The sequence below is a fragment of the Musa acuminata genome, chromosome BXJ2-8 (assembly GCF_036884655.1).
Source record: "Musa acuminata AAA Group cultivar baxijiao chromosome BXJ2-8, Cavendish_Baxijiao_AAA, whole genome shotgun sequence".
Lineage (NCBI taxonomy): Eukaryota > Viridiplantae > Streptophyta > Magnoliopsida > Zingiberales > Musaceae > Musa > Musa acuminata.
The window spans coordinates 6,140,109-6,156,665 of record NC_088345.1 but is presented as its reverse complement, the minus strand read 5'-3'; the positions used below and the strand labels follow the sequence as shown (position 1 = coordinate 6,156,665).

Sequence of the window (16,557 nt, the reverse complement as noted above, 5' to 3'; positions counted from 1 at the left end):
GGAGATATTTATCTACATTAGTGTCTTGTGCCAGCTAAGCCCTAAGATGAGAAGATATTGACGTTAATGTTGCTTTCACACATAGAGAGAGAGAGAGAGAGAGAGAGAGAGAGAGAGAGAGAATATCTGGTCTAGTCTCTGTCCCAACTAAGCTCAAAGATAAGAAGATTTTGAGCTTCTTGTCCTATATATATATATCTCTCTCCCACACAGGTGTATCTGTTCTAGCATCATCCCAGCTAAGCCAAAAGATGAGAAGCTTTTGAGATTGTTGCCTGTGTGTAAGAGAGAGAGAGAGAGAATATCTGGTCTAGTCTCTGTCCCAACTAAGCTCAAAGATAAGAAGATTTTGAGCTTCTTGTCCTATATATATATATCTCTCTCCCACACAGGTGTATCTGTTCTAGCATCATCCCAGCTAAGCCAAAAGATGAGAAGCTTTTGAGATTGTTGCCTGTGTGTAAGAGAGAGAGAGAGAGAGAGAGAGAGAGAGAGGGGTGTGTGGCTGCTGTAGTCTCATGCCCCCAGGTGAGGCCAAGGATCAGAAGCTTTTGAGAGTGTTAGTGCATGTGAAGCCCACTGTGATTCGACAACTCCAAAGATCTTTCCTCCTCCCAATCACAACAAAAGGACACTGCCGACTGCTCCATCGCCATTGGCATTTGTCAGCTCCCAAGAAAATTCTCAGATGGCTAATCCAAGCCATTGGTGGAACCTTTTCTGAAGCATATGACTTCTGAACATTATTTCATTCAGTCCACATCAACATTTCCACCGAGCACAGCCCACCTCTCGAGCTTCGTGCACCATTATCTCACCTCAGGGTCTTTGTTCCCCTTAACACCTGCAGAATGCAGCAATCTCTTCTCCATCATCTTCTGTCTCAAACCAATGCACTAAATTAAGATCATAATCTAAGCTCAAACCACAAAGTTTCTGGTGCAACTTGCACTTACGTGGACCAGCTTCTTTGCTGTCTCTACATTATTTTTTCCCTCTTTAATATTCTCATCACGTACTTGCATTTCCTTCACGTCTAAGTTTGGATTACAAGGCAGTCCACTTGCATACAATTTAGCTCTTGTTGTGCCATGCAGAGCTTGGAAATCAAGCTCATCTCATGGGGTTTGAATACTTATGGCTTAAATTGGTGAGTTTAGCAATCTAAAAAAAGGTCCATATTGTTTTGGTTTTATCAAATACTTTTGGAGATTATAAAGTTTTTATGAGTTCATGAGGATATATATCAATAGATATTGTAGTGATGATTAATGTAAAAGATTAATATGATGGTTATAAGAGAAATAAAATTAAAAAACAAATAAAACCTATCTTTTTTTTCTGTTTGCTCATCACAGACACAAAACTTCTTTCTTCTTTCTTTCAATTTAGCTTAGTTATTCTTTTTTTTCCTTCTTGTAATCCTTCCTTTTCCTCTTTCTTCAATTAAGATTATTAAATTGGCTAGAATTAATCAAGAAAGATCAAGTCTGATTGAGTTAGATTTTTCATTATTTTACGATGATAAGGATAACAATGATAAGGTGCATCAAACCGAAATCGTTCGATACTATTAGAGTATAAACCATGACAACAACAACTATTTCTTTAAAAATATTTGTTAATTTTGTCATTTTAAGCATTTTATATTTGTACATAATTTTTTAACACAAATAAACAAAATTATAAAGAACATATTGTTTTCAAGCTTAGCATGGATTTATATTTCCATGCATCAACTTGTTGATGGAATGCCACAGAACTGGCAGTGTAAAGACACTGGGAGACAAAGAAGTGGAATCATTAAGAGAGCCTGTCATAAGCTTACAGCATTTGGTTCATTCTGTGCTAATAATGCTGAATATTAACCTAACTGACATTGCTTAGCTTAGTGCTTCTTGAAAAATATCTCTCTGTTTCTAGAAATAATAACTGTATATATTGATCATTGATCATTCTCCATTGGAACTGATTCTGGAATTATACTGCATCTTTTCAGAACAATATATAGTTTCCATTTGAACTCCATAAATGAACTTATCCTACTGCTGTTTCTGCAAGAGTTTGAGTGTCTGCCATTTAGTAAGCCTTTTGATACATTTATATAAGCCACTGCTATACAGTAAGACAGTGGTTCAAATGCTGATGAAGAAATGGGTTTTTGTCCAACACTTCTCTAGCAGTGGATCATAAGATTCTGTTCACTCAGCTGCAAGGACTTGCTAAAGCATAAATAGATGAAAAAGAAGCCATCTCAAGAACAGGTAAAGAGGACTTAAAGTTGATCTATTAGGCCAACACAAAAATCTAGAGTCTATTCTTTGCTTCTAAGAATTCTTAGGTAGCAACATGATCATGAGACAGATCTCCACTTCTGCTGTGTCAATTAGATTGGTCTGGGAGTACTGAAACTGGGGGTATTTGGAATCAGCTAATGCCTCCAACTCAATGAAGCTGAGATGCATTTTTTTGCTTCTGTTTCTTGTGTTTTCAGAATTTGCTCGAATGAGACAATGCAGTGTTCAGAGTCAATTAATCAGCAAAAACATCGACATGCTTCTATTGTGCTGGCTCAGAGAATTCATTGCTTTGAAGAAAATGCATGCACTTGCTTGAATGAAGAAATCTGATATTATTGAACCATGAACATAGATTGGTTTAAGTTCCAAACTACATTTTTATCAAAAAGTGGTGAGAATGAAAAAGAAAAATGCATACTGCAGGACAGTCGAAACCCGAGAATATGAATTGGAAAATATCCTAATTCATCTCCTTTCACTAGCATTCTCTGCAATCTTTACTAGTATCCACCTTTTTCTTTTTGCATCTGTGGATTAGTTCGAGAGATCAGTTCCCTCAAGCCCCACAAGCACTCTCTCAGAGACCTTTAAGTCTCTTCTGTAAGACTTCTATCAACTCACTCAACCTTTAATTGGAAGGTGCTTATCATCTTCCACTGAAGATTGCAACTCAGTTCAGTGATCACTCTGTAACAATGTTTGCTTTTGATGCAAAGTGATAGATAAAAGGTAGACATCAAAAGTAGGATCAACAGTGCCTAGCTGGAGAGTATGTTGCATAAAACAGGTTAAAAGATACTCTGAGACATCAAGAAAAAGAAGACTTTGATATCAGATTTTGTTTCTTGAGCAAGCCACTTTAATGCCAACATTATTATTATTTTGATGCATTACCAGTTGCCATGTGAGAATCAGCAATGCATTACCCAGCACAGATCAAAAGGATTATTAATGATGAAAATTCTGAACATGTCTTTTGTAAAGTGATCTATTTGTGTGCATCATATCATTAGCCTCTCTTTCTAATTCTACTGGTGTTCATCATAGTGTTGTCCAATTGAGATACAAAATCATCATGTTGATGCATTACATTCTTCTGAAAACAATGAACAGTCACTGCCAGATGTATCAAATTGAAGACAGAAAAAAAACTACTGTTCTAACATAAACCGAATTGGAAATTTGACAATATTTTTGGGCATCAGACTCTTTGATCATTAACAATTCAAGCAGTGTAAGTTCAGCAACATATTATTAATTTCTACTGATTGATTTCAGAAAAACTAAGGAAAGTGTCCTTCAGAGATCAAAGAAATTTTACATCAAATAAATTTTCCAATGAACAATGCTATGTATTTCCCTCAGAAAACAAACACTTCTGAGTAGCTAATAGCTTCTTTCATTTCACTTAATTCAGAAATAATACATTCTCACAACAGAGAGTGTGCAACACTCATTTCACAAGCAAGAAAGATAAACACATTCTCTAGGAAGCTACTCTCTTCTTCTCTAGCAATAATTCCCAGTCATGCAATGCAGTTGAGGCAGCGACACCCTGCGCAAAAATTCCACAACTTCTTCTGCAGAGAGAGAGAGAGAGTGAGTGAGTGAGTGATATTCTCCAAAATCAGAAAAAGAATAGTGTTTCCCAACATATTCAGATTGACTGTAGCTGAAGAATTTACTTGCCTTCTTTGGCAGTTGATAGAGGAGCTGTGGAGGTATCTTGTAAAGGTCCTCATCAACGGGCTTGGGCTTCCTAACCTTCTCCTTCTTGTAGTTTCTCTTCTTCCTTGCTCCATCTCTTCCCTTCTTTCCCTTCAGGACAACGAACAATGTAAGGACAAACCCAAGCCAACCAAACCGACAAAATAATCTATGTCAAGATCCGACCTTTCTTCTCAGCATCTCAAAGAGATCCTCACCGTCTCCTTCAAAGAAACGAGCTCTTATCAGACCATATTCCCTCGCTGATTCAAAGTACTGGGAGATTGGGATGTCATCGTACAAGTTGAAGTTCCAATGACCAAATGCCGGTACCTTGTACCTTGTCATCGCATTCTGTGTACATAACCAAAACATGGAAGTATTATAGACTACACAAACTAATGGTGGAGATGCTGAAGTCCTCGGCTTACCTCCATTTCTTCTAAGAAGAGAGGAGAGGTAGGGAACTGAGGCAAGCGCTGGCGTTTCGAATGTTTATATAGACGAAGACGTGATGGAGAAAGGACTGAAGAATGGTAGGTAGCTATGGAAGGGAAGGTGGTGTGACTGCTTTTAAGTCTGTGGTCTGATTTCAGAACAGCAACCGCGGCGTCTTGCTGCTACTGGTGCTCTGTTCATGCTTGGAGATTCGAGAAAGGTGAGGAGCGCGGACCGTAGTCGAGGAGGAGCTGCTGGGAGGGCTTTCGACTGTTCTGCTGCAGCTTCACCAGGCTCGACGTGTATATGTTGCATCACAGCCGTCCACATGTTTTCGTGGAATCATCTCCCCCGTTGGTTGTCTGATTCTACGCACCAAATATCTTGATATCACCCATCCTTGACGGCTTCAAAATAAAATATTTTACAAAGCTAGAACTAATATTTTACCGAAGATGAAGTTATAAACTAAATCTAAAAATTGTTTTGACATGATAATATCTTTTGTAGTCTCATGATTTTATAATTTTTGTTACTCTTTGATTCGATCTCGAAGGCATAGATCCATCCAGGAGGTTGGACTCCCGAGACATTAATGGCTCACGGTGGTTGACTCGTGGTCTCCTCGAAGTGTAACTTATTTGTTGGAGGGAGTTTGAGATCGTCTTGAGGTGTGCCTTAGTCTTTCGGAACCACTTAGTGTCACTCTTAGATATGCCTGGGTCTTACATACTCGATCAACATCGGGGAATGTCCCAAGCCTATCTCTCCGATGCTTAAGTTGGTAGAAATGGTTTAATAAGATTCAGGATAGTTAAGTTTTATATATAGGCTATCAATAGCATGAAACTAGCGATCAGTTAGTGTGCCTCTTACCTTATGAATAAATTATTGATGATAGTAGCTAACAAACGCGTCTTATAAATAATTATATCAGGGTAGGATGTTCGTAATAATATGATTTATCAAGGCTATTAGCTTATCCGGAATAGACCGTTCATTTGAAAGGTAGGGCTGTTATTTTTTTTATCAACAATATAAATAAATGCGGCTTGAAAGGTTTTCAAAAGATATAAACTATGTTCGAAAAATATATAGGTAATTCGTATAATTTTAGGGAAGTACATGTAAAAAGAGCCTCCCTTTCTCTATTGCTCAAACGTGTCGTGGATAGATCTGGACCGTCCATTAATTTTGGATCTTCGCCTTCTCGCATACATAAGTGCCTCCCATCGGACCCTATACCTTAGGGTTTTCTCGTCGCCGCTCGTTTGCTCTCGCCTTGGGTACTACCACGCGCGGCGCTAATGGCGATCCAGCAGGATGTTAAGCTCTTTAACCGCTGGTCCTTCGACGACGTGGAGGTCCGCTCTCTTTATTCCGGCGAGCCTATCTTTGAGGCTCGCGATTTATCGAGTCATGTTGTTTTCCGACCCTTTGCCTGTGTGGTCGATATCTTCTATGCGAAATCGAATGCGATTGTGACTCCATAGCGTCTATAATTCAAGGATGTACTTGCCTTCTTTGTTAAGATTTGTATTACACCCAATTGCTTTTCTTTTTATTTATTGGGAAGGTTGGTTGCATCATGGTGGTTCTTGGTGTTTTTTCCACCTCTTTTGAATGAATTCTTTTTTGATAATATCTTTATGAGATATCGTTGTATTTATGATTTTGGCTCCTTCTGGGGGACAATTGGGAGCAAGTTCTTTACTGTTTGATTTCAGGATCGAGAAACAAGTTCAACTATCGAGCGATTGTAGAGATCAAATGCAGGTTCGTGTAGAATCGATGCAAAATGGGTTGACATCGTATGCTTGATCAAGATTGAGAAGTTTAGATAGCAAAAATTTGACCGTCCAATAAGCTTCTCAGTAGTTTAGGGCTAGGGGGTTGAAAAGGGATAAGATTTTTTGGTAGTAGATGCTAACTGCGGAGTGGTAGATCTTTATGATAGATGGATCTATTGACAGTCTTTCTGGTAAGAGACTCAGAATATCCATGTATGCCATCTTGTGTTTTTTTTTCTCTCCTCCATATTTAAGTGTTAGGATAATGTGTGCACTAGACACCAATCATGGAACTCGAAGCCTTGATCACTTGATTGCACATACAATCCACTGACCACTAGGATGTCTCCTTAGAGACGAGTATGCAATCTTGTATCTAAGGGAGTCTCCTTACAGACAAGTATGCTATCTAGTATCTTGTATCACAGGGAATATAAGTGACAAGTGGCTTGATTATATTTTGGTGACACTTAAGCTAACCACTGAACTTGAAGCCCTGACCGCTAGATTTCACATACAATCTGCTGATAACTAGAATATGGCTTGGATTAGATTTTGGTGATTCTAAGGTAGCCACTGAACTTGAAGCCCTGACCACTACATTTTACGTACGATCAGCTGGCCACTAGAATGTCTGCTTAGATATTAGTTTGCTATCTTGTATCACAGAGATTATAAGTGTCAATTGTCTTGGAGTAGGATTTGGTGACAGCCACGGTGGGTTTGGTTAATGATTAGTGTTTTGCAATGCTGACTTCTTTTTGTAAGTTTACGTGTAGTGGTTGTAGTTAGAAGATGAAAGGAACTAAATGGAAGTTCATCATTTTTCAGTTGTAAATTTTGGCAATTGATATGGCACTGACAAGCATACCTGAGAATTTTTTTTGCAAGGTGAAAGATCCAGTCTCAATGGTTGCTGGAACCTTTGCTGGATGGATATTAGAAAACCTTCTGTTATGTGAACTACTGCTGTTTCTATTGAATGACGTTCAGGAGTATTATATTTATGAAGTGCAGTTTAAGATAAATTAATCTATTACTTCCCACTCTCTAAACCTATAAATGGATTATGCTTCTGCCATGATGTTAATGCTAATGTTAGAGAACCTGTGATCGAAATTTCTACCAATGGACACACTTGTATGATTCATAATCATATACTGGTAATGCTGTTGAAGGGATACAATGTTGTGTTCTATAAGAATGATAATTGTGTTTTTCAGTCAATAGGGACAAATGGGAAAAAAATTTAGGTTAAGTCTGTTACTGTGGTGTTGGACTTCTCAGCAATGTGTTGGGGCTGTACTTTTGGTGTAGGTTGACAATTGACATGGTTTGTGTGCTTAAGGGCTTAATATGTGTGTAAATGGAAAACAAGGTTTTGTACTTTTAATTTTGATCTCCCAGTTTGTCTTGACAGTGAATTGTACTTCTAACATAAATTTTTTAAGCAATGGACCATGGAGCATCTAGAATGTTGTGGATATTATGTAATGAAAAAGTGAGACAATTCTTGCAATTAGTCCAAAGGAATGATTGAAGTCTATGTCCTTTACCTCATGTGCTCTAAATCTAAAGTGATACAGATTCTTCTGCATTCTCTGTTCAGAGCTGATCAAGATGACAAGATTCTTGGGTTTGATGAAAATATTTAATGGATTTCAGAATTATTAAAATTGATTAAATGATAAGATTGTTGTGAATGATACAAGTTCATGCTCTTGAAATGGTGTTCTACCATGATAGTGGTGGTTGTATGTTTCTCTAGTTAGAAGTCATCAAAATAACAAGATTATTGGGCTTGATGAAAAATTGAGGATAACAAAAATATTGGTTAAAACCTGAGGTTTAATGCTTCTGGCAGATTGTGGAAATTTGATTATTAAATATGATTTTTTTAATCAGGGTTAAGCTTTCAGATTCTTTTGTTGAATTTTAATGTTTAACGGTCCATCTTATTGTCTTCTTGTGTTGTCCGAAAGAGTTGTCATCAGACCCTAATGATTTTAACTGCTGATATCTGCTTACATGAGGAGGAATACACAGCTAATGCCTCTGTAAAACAGGGATAATTTCAGATAATACTAATGCAATACCTTCATAGGGTATAAATGAAGGACACTAAACTATTTGCCACTGTTAATATATCACCCAGTGACCATCTGCATGCAACACATTAGTTCTGATGCTCAACACTTCACTAACATACCTACAACAGAATCTTCTACTTATCTTTTACTTTTAGTTGCAGCAGTGACAAACATTAGTCCTCCCTATTCCTTACATGGGAAAGAGCATCGTGCACCTGGCTTTGGTGTTCATATGAATTTTGCTATGAAATTACTTATTTTCCAAAGTTTGCTGTTCTGTTCTTGCAAAATTTTAAGACTAGGAACTGTTCTATCATCAATTGTTGTATTTGCTGTTCTGACAGGCCACCTGTGTAATCATTGTATCAATTTAGTTTGTTTAAAATATTGTGTAACTTCAATCACTAATATACTCTTCATCCATATGCTTGCAACTTTGTCAGTTGCATATGCTTTTAGCTGAGATTTGCAATATAATAAGTTTTGGTCATGGTGATGGCATGCTTTGTTGTATTCTGTTTAGACACTAGGGAGGTGTTTTATACAGTGTAGAGAGGAGATGAAGTTTTATGTGATGCTACTGGACGAGCTTCCCTCTAGTGTGGTGATTAAATTCAAGAAAATGAACAAGTTTAAACCTACAAGTTTATTTTATGGATTAGGCATTTGACTTTGTATATTTGAACACACTTGGTTCGCAGCTAGTTTATGTCATTTTTCAAATAGGCCTGCCTGAAACCGGAGTTTATTTAATAGGATCCTACTTGTATTCATTTTACGTTCCTTGAAGAGCTTTTGGAAGTTTTTGCTGTGGTCTTGTAATGTTCATGCTCTCCCTAAATGCTGTGGTCTTGAAATGTTCCTGTTCTCCCTAAATGTAAAGGAACCATGCAGTCTTAACCCTTGAGGCCCTATATATGTCTGATGCTTTATTTAAGTGCTTGATGCTTTAATCAAGCAAAATTATGGCTGTATTTTAGTATCTCAAATGTCATTGCTTGCTCCACTAGTATGATTTCATTTACTATTTGTTGATTTAAGTGAACAACAGCCTTGATTTGTTCTTCTGATCTGGCACATCTGCAATCAATTCTGAGATTGATCCTATTCTTTACAAATGCAGGTCAGCGACATATCGCTTGCTGATTACCTTGCTGTGACTCCTCCAAAGCATGCTACTTACCTTCCACATACAGCAGGGAGATATTCTGCTAAGAGGTTCCGAAAGTCTCAGTGCCCAATTGTTGAAAGACTTACAAATTCTTTGATGATGCATGGTCGTAACAATGGGAAAAAGCTTATGGCTGTTCGCATTGTTAAACACACAATGGAGATTATTCATTTGCTTACTGATGCAAACCCAATTCAAGTTATCGTTGATGCAATCATTAACAGGTAATATGACCCTACATGTTTAAATCTCAGTGAAATATATGAGCATCTGTTGCATGACAAATTGCTTTATTTAGTGCAAGTTAATTTATTAGTTGTAGAATACAACATTACTAGTTTGCAACCAACAAAAGGCGACAAACTAAAAAAACAAAATGGTGGCTCAAGCTGGAAAAATAGTAGCCTGGATTTTCATGCATATTAGGAGCATTCTGTAACTTTTATCCCTCTCTTGGGAAAATAGTGATTTTTTTGAAATCTCAACCATTCTGAATGGTGTTCCTAGCTAATACTTTCATAAGGCTCCTCTTAAACGATGAGGAAACGAGATAAAATTAAGTTCATGGTAAGAATTCTTTTCTGTTGATTGACACTAAAAATGTAAATGTAGAATATAGGTGGTCTGGGCTGTGCCCAGTCTGCTTCGGTGATTTTCCAACATATCAATCAACATGTAATTTTTTTTACTTTTCTATTTTGCCCAGTCTGCTTCGGTGATTTTCCAACATATCAATCAACATGTAATTTTCTATTTTCCAACATATCAATCAACATACCATTCTTTTCTATGTGTTTCCTTTTCTGAGTGATGTCTTGTTGGGAAGGTATTTGGTAGTTAATACATGGTTACTCGTGGGGGGAATGCAAAGGTGAAAATATCAGTGCTATGAACTTTTATCTAGGAGTTCCTAGTTGATTCAGAATTTGATCATTAAAGAAAGTGGATATATTACTACTGAGTAGCAGATTGATTATAGTGAATGTGCCTTGTATGTCCAAGTGAAATATTTAGCAGTAGCATGAAATGAAGAAAACTTTGCTAGTAACAATTGGAGAAAATGTGATCACCTCGGATTAGCAAAGTGTTCATTAAGATGACCCATTTCTTGGGACACAAACTAACTGATTTTTGCCGGAAGAATTCTGAAGCAGGTGGCATACTTATAGCACTGAACTGGTGCCACAGTACTGGTGTCATGCCTTATAGCAGGTGGCATACTTATCAGCCAAGCAACTAGTGGTTGCTGCTAGACTACTGGTGCACTACTACCCAAATGGGACTGGGCCAAAATTGCACTGAACTTGCATAGTCATCTCTGGAAGCCCCCTGTGTTTCCAGATTGGAGCCTGATCAGATCTCTGTCTGCAGTGTTCATCACTCTTGTTCCATAATTAGTATGTTATCTGTAGCATGTTAGAGGTTGAACTCTCTGATGCTTATGATATATCAGAATGTGCATTTTCAATTGTTGCTTTCTAATTATGATTTCTATCAAGAATTTTAAGTGTCATACTGTTGACTGCTTTTTCCTGTGCTTGAACCTTCAAAACATACTGCACTTTTAAGATGGATGTTTCTTATGCTATTATTTGCATATCAGTGGTCCAAGAGAAGATGCAACTCGAATTGGATCTGCTGGTGTCGTCCGACGTCAGGCTGTTGATATCTCACCATTGAGACGGGTCAACCAGGCAATTTACCTGCTGACAACTGGTGCTCGTGAAAGTGCTTTCAGAAATATCAAAACTATTGCTGAGTGCCTTGCTGATGAATTAATTAATGCAGCTAAGGGTTCTTCCAACAGGTGAGACTTTCAAGAACTTTTCTTGCTTTTGGATGCTAGTTCTCTTTGTGTCGTGTATCTTTGTCTCATCATTCTACTTTAATGCATGCTTTTGACAGCTACGCCATTAAGAAGAAGGATGAGATCGAACGTGTTGCCAAGGCAAATCGTTGAGCTCGCTGGTGGATGTGAAACTTTCACGGTTCTCACACCTTGGGTTTTTTCTTAGTTCTGAAGTCGCAGTGAGATTACCAAATACAATTGATCTTCTTTATTTACCTTAATGAATATTTCTGACTGGAGCCTTTTTAGGCCAACTGTCGCTTGTTTCTAGATTGAATTGTGATATTTAACAACTATTTCAGTTTTGCCCTTGAAAGAAATATTTTTGATTTGTTGGTGAGAAGTTTAGAGTTTGAGATCATTCAAAAGCCATTGCTGACTGATTCGTGTGTTGTGACCTACGTTATGGTCCTATATGATATCAATGGGTTCCCAACTGATGGGGCTATTTATATATACCATGGAGGATATATCATGTAACTATAGTTTTCTTTATTTGGTTCTGAACTGTTTTAAATTTTGATGTTTAATGTTGAACTATAGCTGGTATAGTATCAAACGCTTCGTCACTTGTGTTGCTGTACAACACGAGGATTGAACACAGCTCCGAGAATGCCAATTAGTAGGCACTCTCGTGTCCTTGTTCTCGTAGAGGTTCCCAGTATGACATCCTCTGGCCGATACAGAAACATGACATCCTCTGGTCGATGCAATATGACATCTTTCTTATCGTAGAAACGTTTAGAATACAATCTTTTGAGCACGTAATCCAATGTTTTAAATCTTAAAAGCGTTAAATCGATCTAATAAACGTAAAATATTATTTTTCACCTCCTCTCTTTTGATCTTCAAATTATTATATATAATTATTTATTTATTTTGTCATTTTATGTGATGAACGATGAAAAATCCTTCAATTATTAAGAGGTGTTGGAATTGAGTGATAAGTTAGAGCATTTACATCGGAATATCTTAATAATATTAAAATTTTTTAAAGAAAGCTTATTATTGATAATCCCTTTTTGCTATTAGTAATTTCTATGCTATTGTCAACCACCTAAAATAATAATAATAATAATAATATATAATTTACTTAATATAACCTTTCGATTATCAATGATATCCTTTTATTTATTTATTTATTTATTTATTATAATCCCTTATTCAATTCGACGGTCAATCAATATTTTTAAAATATTAAAACTTTTTAAAATAAAATTATAAAATAGTAAAATATAAATCTCCGAACTTTTTTCCTACCTCTTATTCTTACGTGTCCTCAGCGGGTGCAGTCTTTCCAACTTTGGAAACGTCACCGCTTTCCTCTTCCGCTTTAACTTAACAAAGACGGATCACCGGAACTGTCCATCATCTCCTTCCTATCTCAAAGTGTCTCAAAGTGTGTCGAAGTACAGGAGAAAGCTCTCCGTTTCATGGGGGAGGAGCGGATACAGATCCCTTGTCTCTTGGGAGAGCACACCAAATCCATTCCCCCTTGCCCGAAGCTGCTTTCATCTCCCCGCGCGCTTTTCCGTGCACCGATTCCCATGAATACTCTTACATTCGGATGTCCCCGCGGCCACAATACTCTCCCTTCTCTTCTTTATATAGTGACCTGTTGCTCCTCCTGTCGCTGGATTTGGCATTCCGAACCGCACCGAGTTTTCTTGTTTGCTCGTTACCCCGATCGCCACACTTTCAACGGGGACGAGAGACGATGACGAGGAAATGTGGGGTTTTGCAAAGGGCGGCTCTGTGGTTCCGCCTCGCACTCCTCCTCCTTTCTTCCGTTGGTTATGCCGCGGCCGCCGGCGGGTGCTCGTCCGTGGCCTTCCCCTCGAACCGCATCTACGCCGCCTGCAGCGACCTCCCTCGCCACTCCTCCTCGATCCACTGGTCCTACGACTCCGCCGCCGCTACCCTCTCCTTCGCGTTCGTCGCGCCGCCCGCGAAACCGGAAGGGTGGGTGTCGTGGGCGATCAACCCCACCGCCGACGGCATGTTGGGGTCCCAGGCCCTGATCGCTTTCCACCAACCCGACGGGTCGATGGGGGTGCGTACCTACAACATCACCGGGTACGCGTCCATCGCGGAGGGGCCGATCGACTTCAATGCGTCGAATCTGGCGGCGGAGTACTCCGGCGGGGCGATGCGGCTCTACGGGAAGCTGAAGCTGCCGGCGGGGATGACGGTGGTGAAGCAGGTGTGGCAGGTGGGGTCGTCGGTGGCGGACGGCGTCCCCCAAAAGCACGGCTTCCAGCCGGATAATTTGCAGTCCAAGGGGACGCTGGATCTCATCAAGGGAGCCATCTCCCCATCCGGAGGTTCCACTAACGTTAAAAAGAACGTGAGCAAAATTTTTAGCATCCATACTTTTGTTCCTTTAGATTAAAAAAAACTCTTTTGGATTGAATTGAGGTGTTTTAGAAGGTAGAGTATCTTTCCTCAAAATTTTGTTTTTGGTCTTAGGATGTGGAAATTAATATGTTCTTATTAGAAATCTTCATCTAAAGTTAATATTGAATTGATGTTTTTATGTGGAGATTTTATGACAAAAAATTACAAATTCACAAGTTGATTTGGAATATCCAATTTTTGTTATTGCTTAAATTTTGTTTTGTTTTGTTTTTTTTTGTCTTAGGGTGTGGAAATTGATATGTAAATTTCTTTAAAGATAGAGTACAAGATATTTCGCACGCGGCCTCTGTTTCTTGATACATGATGTAGTGTCTACCTGCAGTCTTCTATAAGAAATTTCAGATTTGACTTGTTTGTGTTGAATATATATACATATGCCCCTTTTTTCATCTTCACTAATAAGAATTAAGAACTTTTATTCACTAGTTTAACTTCATTTTTGCATTATTTGACTGTGGCATTTTGGAATCAAGTTCGAGCATCTACTACGTTGTTTGAATTCTGTGGTTCTTCTGTAGTCCTTTTGTTGCATCTGCCGCCTTTTCTTTTTCTTGTATTTATGCTACAAAAGTGAGGATTATTTTTATTGTTGCTTATTCCATATTTGATTCACACTTATAAATGTTCTTTTATGCTATTTATCCTCTTCTTATTAATTTTTTTAATCTAGACTTTGCTTATTCCACTACATGATGATGTCCTCTCAATAGCTTTCAACTTGCACAACATTAACTTCATCAGATAGGGGTTTCCATTTCTAAGCTCTTGAAATATATCTCTTGCTTTTGACCACTGCTGGCACCACAGCTATAGTGAATAGTTTGATGGCATCGAGCACTTGATAGTCCATGCTCTCCAAAGACAAGGAGAACATGTCTTTTGCCTGTCACTATCCCTACGCACTGCTCTGTTTATATTTCAAGGACGGAGCGCCATTCAAGTTTGCCATGTCTGACAATTCAATCCTGATATGTTTATTTCAACATTACTGATTGAGATGAAATATGTTCCTGTAAGGTAGCTGAGTTACTGGCATGTTGGAACTGCCAGTACCTAGAAGATGACTTGTTTGATAGACTCAACACAATTCAACAATAGAAACAATATGCAAGTTTGGCAGAAAAGGGGTGTCAAATGACCATGATTTCAGTTTGGAAAACCAATTTGCAGCATGTAGAGATAGATATAAAGTTCAATATGGAAGACCAACCTGCAATATCTGTAATCTTAAATCCAATCATAATTTCCTAGTAGCCGGATTGAACTTGGCTCGTCTAATGTTGCTTATTCCTTTTGTGTATTGCAATCATTATGAATGCATATGAATGTTCACTAGCTGCCTGCTATATAGGTACATGGAGTTCTGAATGCTGTGAGTTGGGGGATTATGCTTCCAATCGGTGCAATCATTGCCAGATATCTGAAAACATTCAAATCTGCAGACCCTGCATGGTTTTATCTCCATGTAACGTGCCAGATTGTTGGCTATGGCGTTGGAGTTGGTGGCTGGGCTATTGGTCTCAATCTTGGAAGCAAATCTAAGGGAATTCAGTATACCACTCACCGCAACATTGGCATAATACTTTTCTGTCTTGGCACCTTACAGGTAAGACAAATATCACTTATTTTGCTATATTTATAAAAGTTGGCATCAAATTTATTTTTATACACATTTAAAGTTCTCTGGATGATTTTTCTGTAGAGATTAAAGTTATATCTTTATAAAACCAAAAAGAGTTGAATAAGACAACTAATATTGGATTTTAAGTTCTTGCAAGTCCTTTCAGAAGTTTGACGAGAGTGTTTTCTTTATTCCGTCTCGATTTCTTCTTTGATGATCTTATATTTTAGATTTGAAAAAGAGTTGTTAGTTATATGTAGAATCTTCCTTGCTTCACATTCTCTTCTATCGTTGCTGCTTTTCTAAATTGGTTGGGCTATTCAAATCTTCTGATGATTGACAGAATGACTGATTTGGATCTGTGTTATGGTTTAATTTGTGTTCTACAGGTCTTTGCACTGTTTCTGAGGCCGAGCAAGGATCACAAGTATAGATTTATTTGGAACATCTATCATTACTTGGTGGGATACACCGTCATCGTCTTGGGCATTGTCAACGTCTTCAAAGGCCTGGAGATATTGAGCGTCGATCATAAATGGACAATGGGATACATCATTGCAGTTGCCATTCTTGGTGGCATTGCCTTGTTCTTGGAGGTCGTCACTTGGTCCGTCATTCTCAAGAGGAAGGATGCTAGATCCAGTTCTAATGGTGTGTAGCATCCACTTTCTGTTGCTTGATTCATTTTGTCCTCTCCTCTGTTGTAGATTATTATGTCCGCTGATTGTACAGTATTTTGGCATTTATATTTTCATTTGGGAGGAATAATTGTTCAAAACAATCATACTTTTTTTATGTTGATGCTCAAACACAAATCCTTATCTTATGAATCATATCGAGTGATATAATATACTATCGTACGATAAACTTTAGTGAAAATGACATATGATTTCCTCATGTTAAACTGTAAATAGGACTTAAGTCGACAAATGAATATGTTTGTACAATTAAAAGAATAAATTTCATTTAAAAATCTTGATGTTTGCCCCCATCGATCGATACCCCTACCCCGCTACCTTGCGGTGGCCTCCGCCCCATTCTTTCAGGAAATTTGCCCTCAAAAGAATGCCAATTTGGAGATCTGCTGCAGCATTCGAGCATCCTTTTTGCAGTATGACTTCTTCACAAGACTGATATAAATTGATGTCTAATATAAATCTTTATAGTCTGAAT

At 38.0% G+C, this 16,557-nt stretch overlaps 3 protein-coding genes across 3 annotated transcripts; 2 read left to right on the top strand and 1 right to left on the bottom strand.

The window, feature by feature from the left end:
* Positions 1-3,653: 3,653 nt before the first annotated feature.
* On the bottom strand, positions 3,654-4,565 carry LOC135618910 (uncharacterized). The gene is made up of 4 exons (XM_065120328.1): positions 4,439-4,565; positions 4,194-4,361; positions 3,990-4,118; positions 3,654-3,880 (listed from the first exon to the last, which is right to left on the bottom strand). Exons 1-4 carry the CDS (start codon positions 4,442-4,444, stop codon positions 3,827-3,829), a joined length of 357 nt encoding a protein of 118 aa, XP_064976400.1. The 5' UTR covers positions 4,445-4,565; the 3' UTR covers positions 3,654-3,826.
* A 1,092-nt stretch (positions 4,566-5,657) lies between these two features.
* On the top strand, positions 5,658-11,688 carry LOC103993481 (small ribosomal subunit protein uS7). The gene is made up of 4 exons (XM_009413568.3): positions 5,658-5,809; positions 9,449-9,720; positions 11,100-11,303; positions 11,402-11,688. The coding sequence occupies exons 1-4, from the start codon at positions 5,753-5,755 to the stop codon at positions 11,454-11,456; spliced, it is 588 nt and encodes a 195-aa protein (XP_009411843.1). The 5' UTR covers positions 5,658-5,752; the 3' UTR covers positions 11,457-11,688.
* Positions 11,689-12,717: 1,029 nt separating this feature from the next.
* LOC135618909 (cytochrome b561 and DOMON domain-containing protein At4g12980-like) lies at positions 12,718-16,234 on the top strand. Its single transcript, XM_065120326.1, has 3 exons — positions 12,718-13,692; positions 15,115-15,369; positions 15,774-16,234. The coding sequence occupies exons 1-3, from the start codon at positions 12,913-12,915 to the stop codon at positions 16,041-16,043; spliced, it is 1,305 nt and encodes a 434-aa protein (XP_064976398.1). The 5' UTR covers positions 12,718-12,912; the 3' UTR covers positions 16,044-16,234.
* The last annotated feature ends 323 nt before the right edge of the window (positions 16,235-16,557 follow it).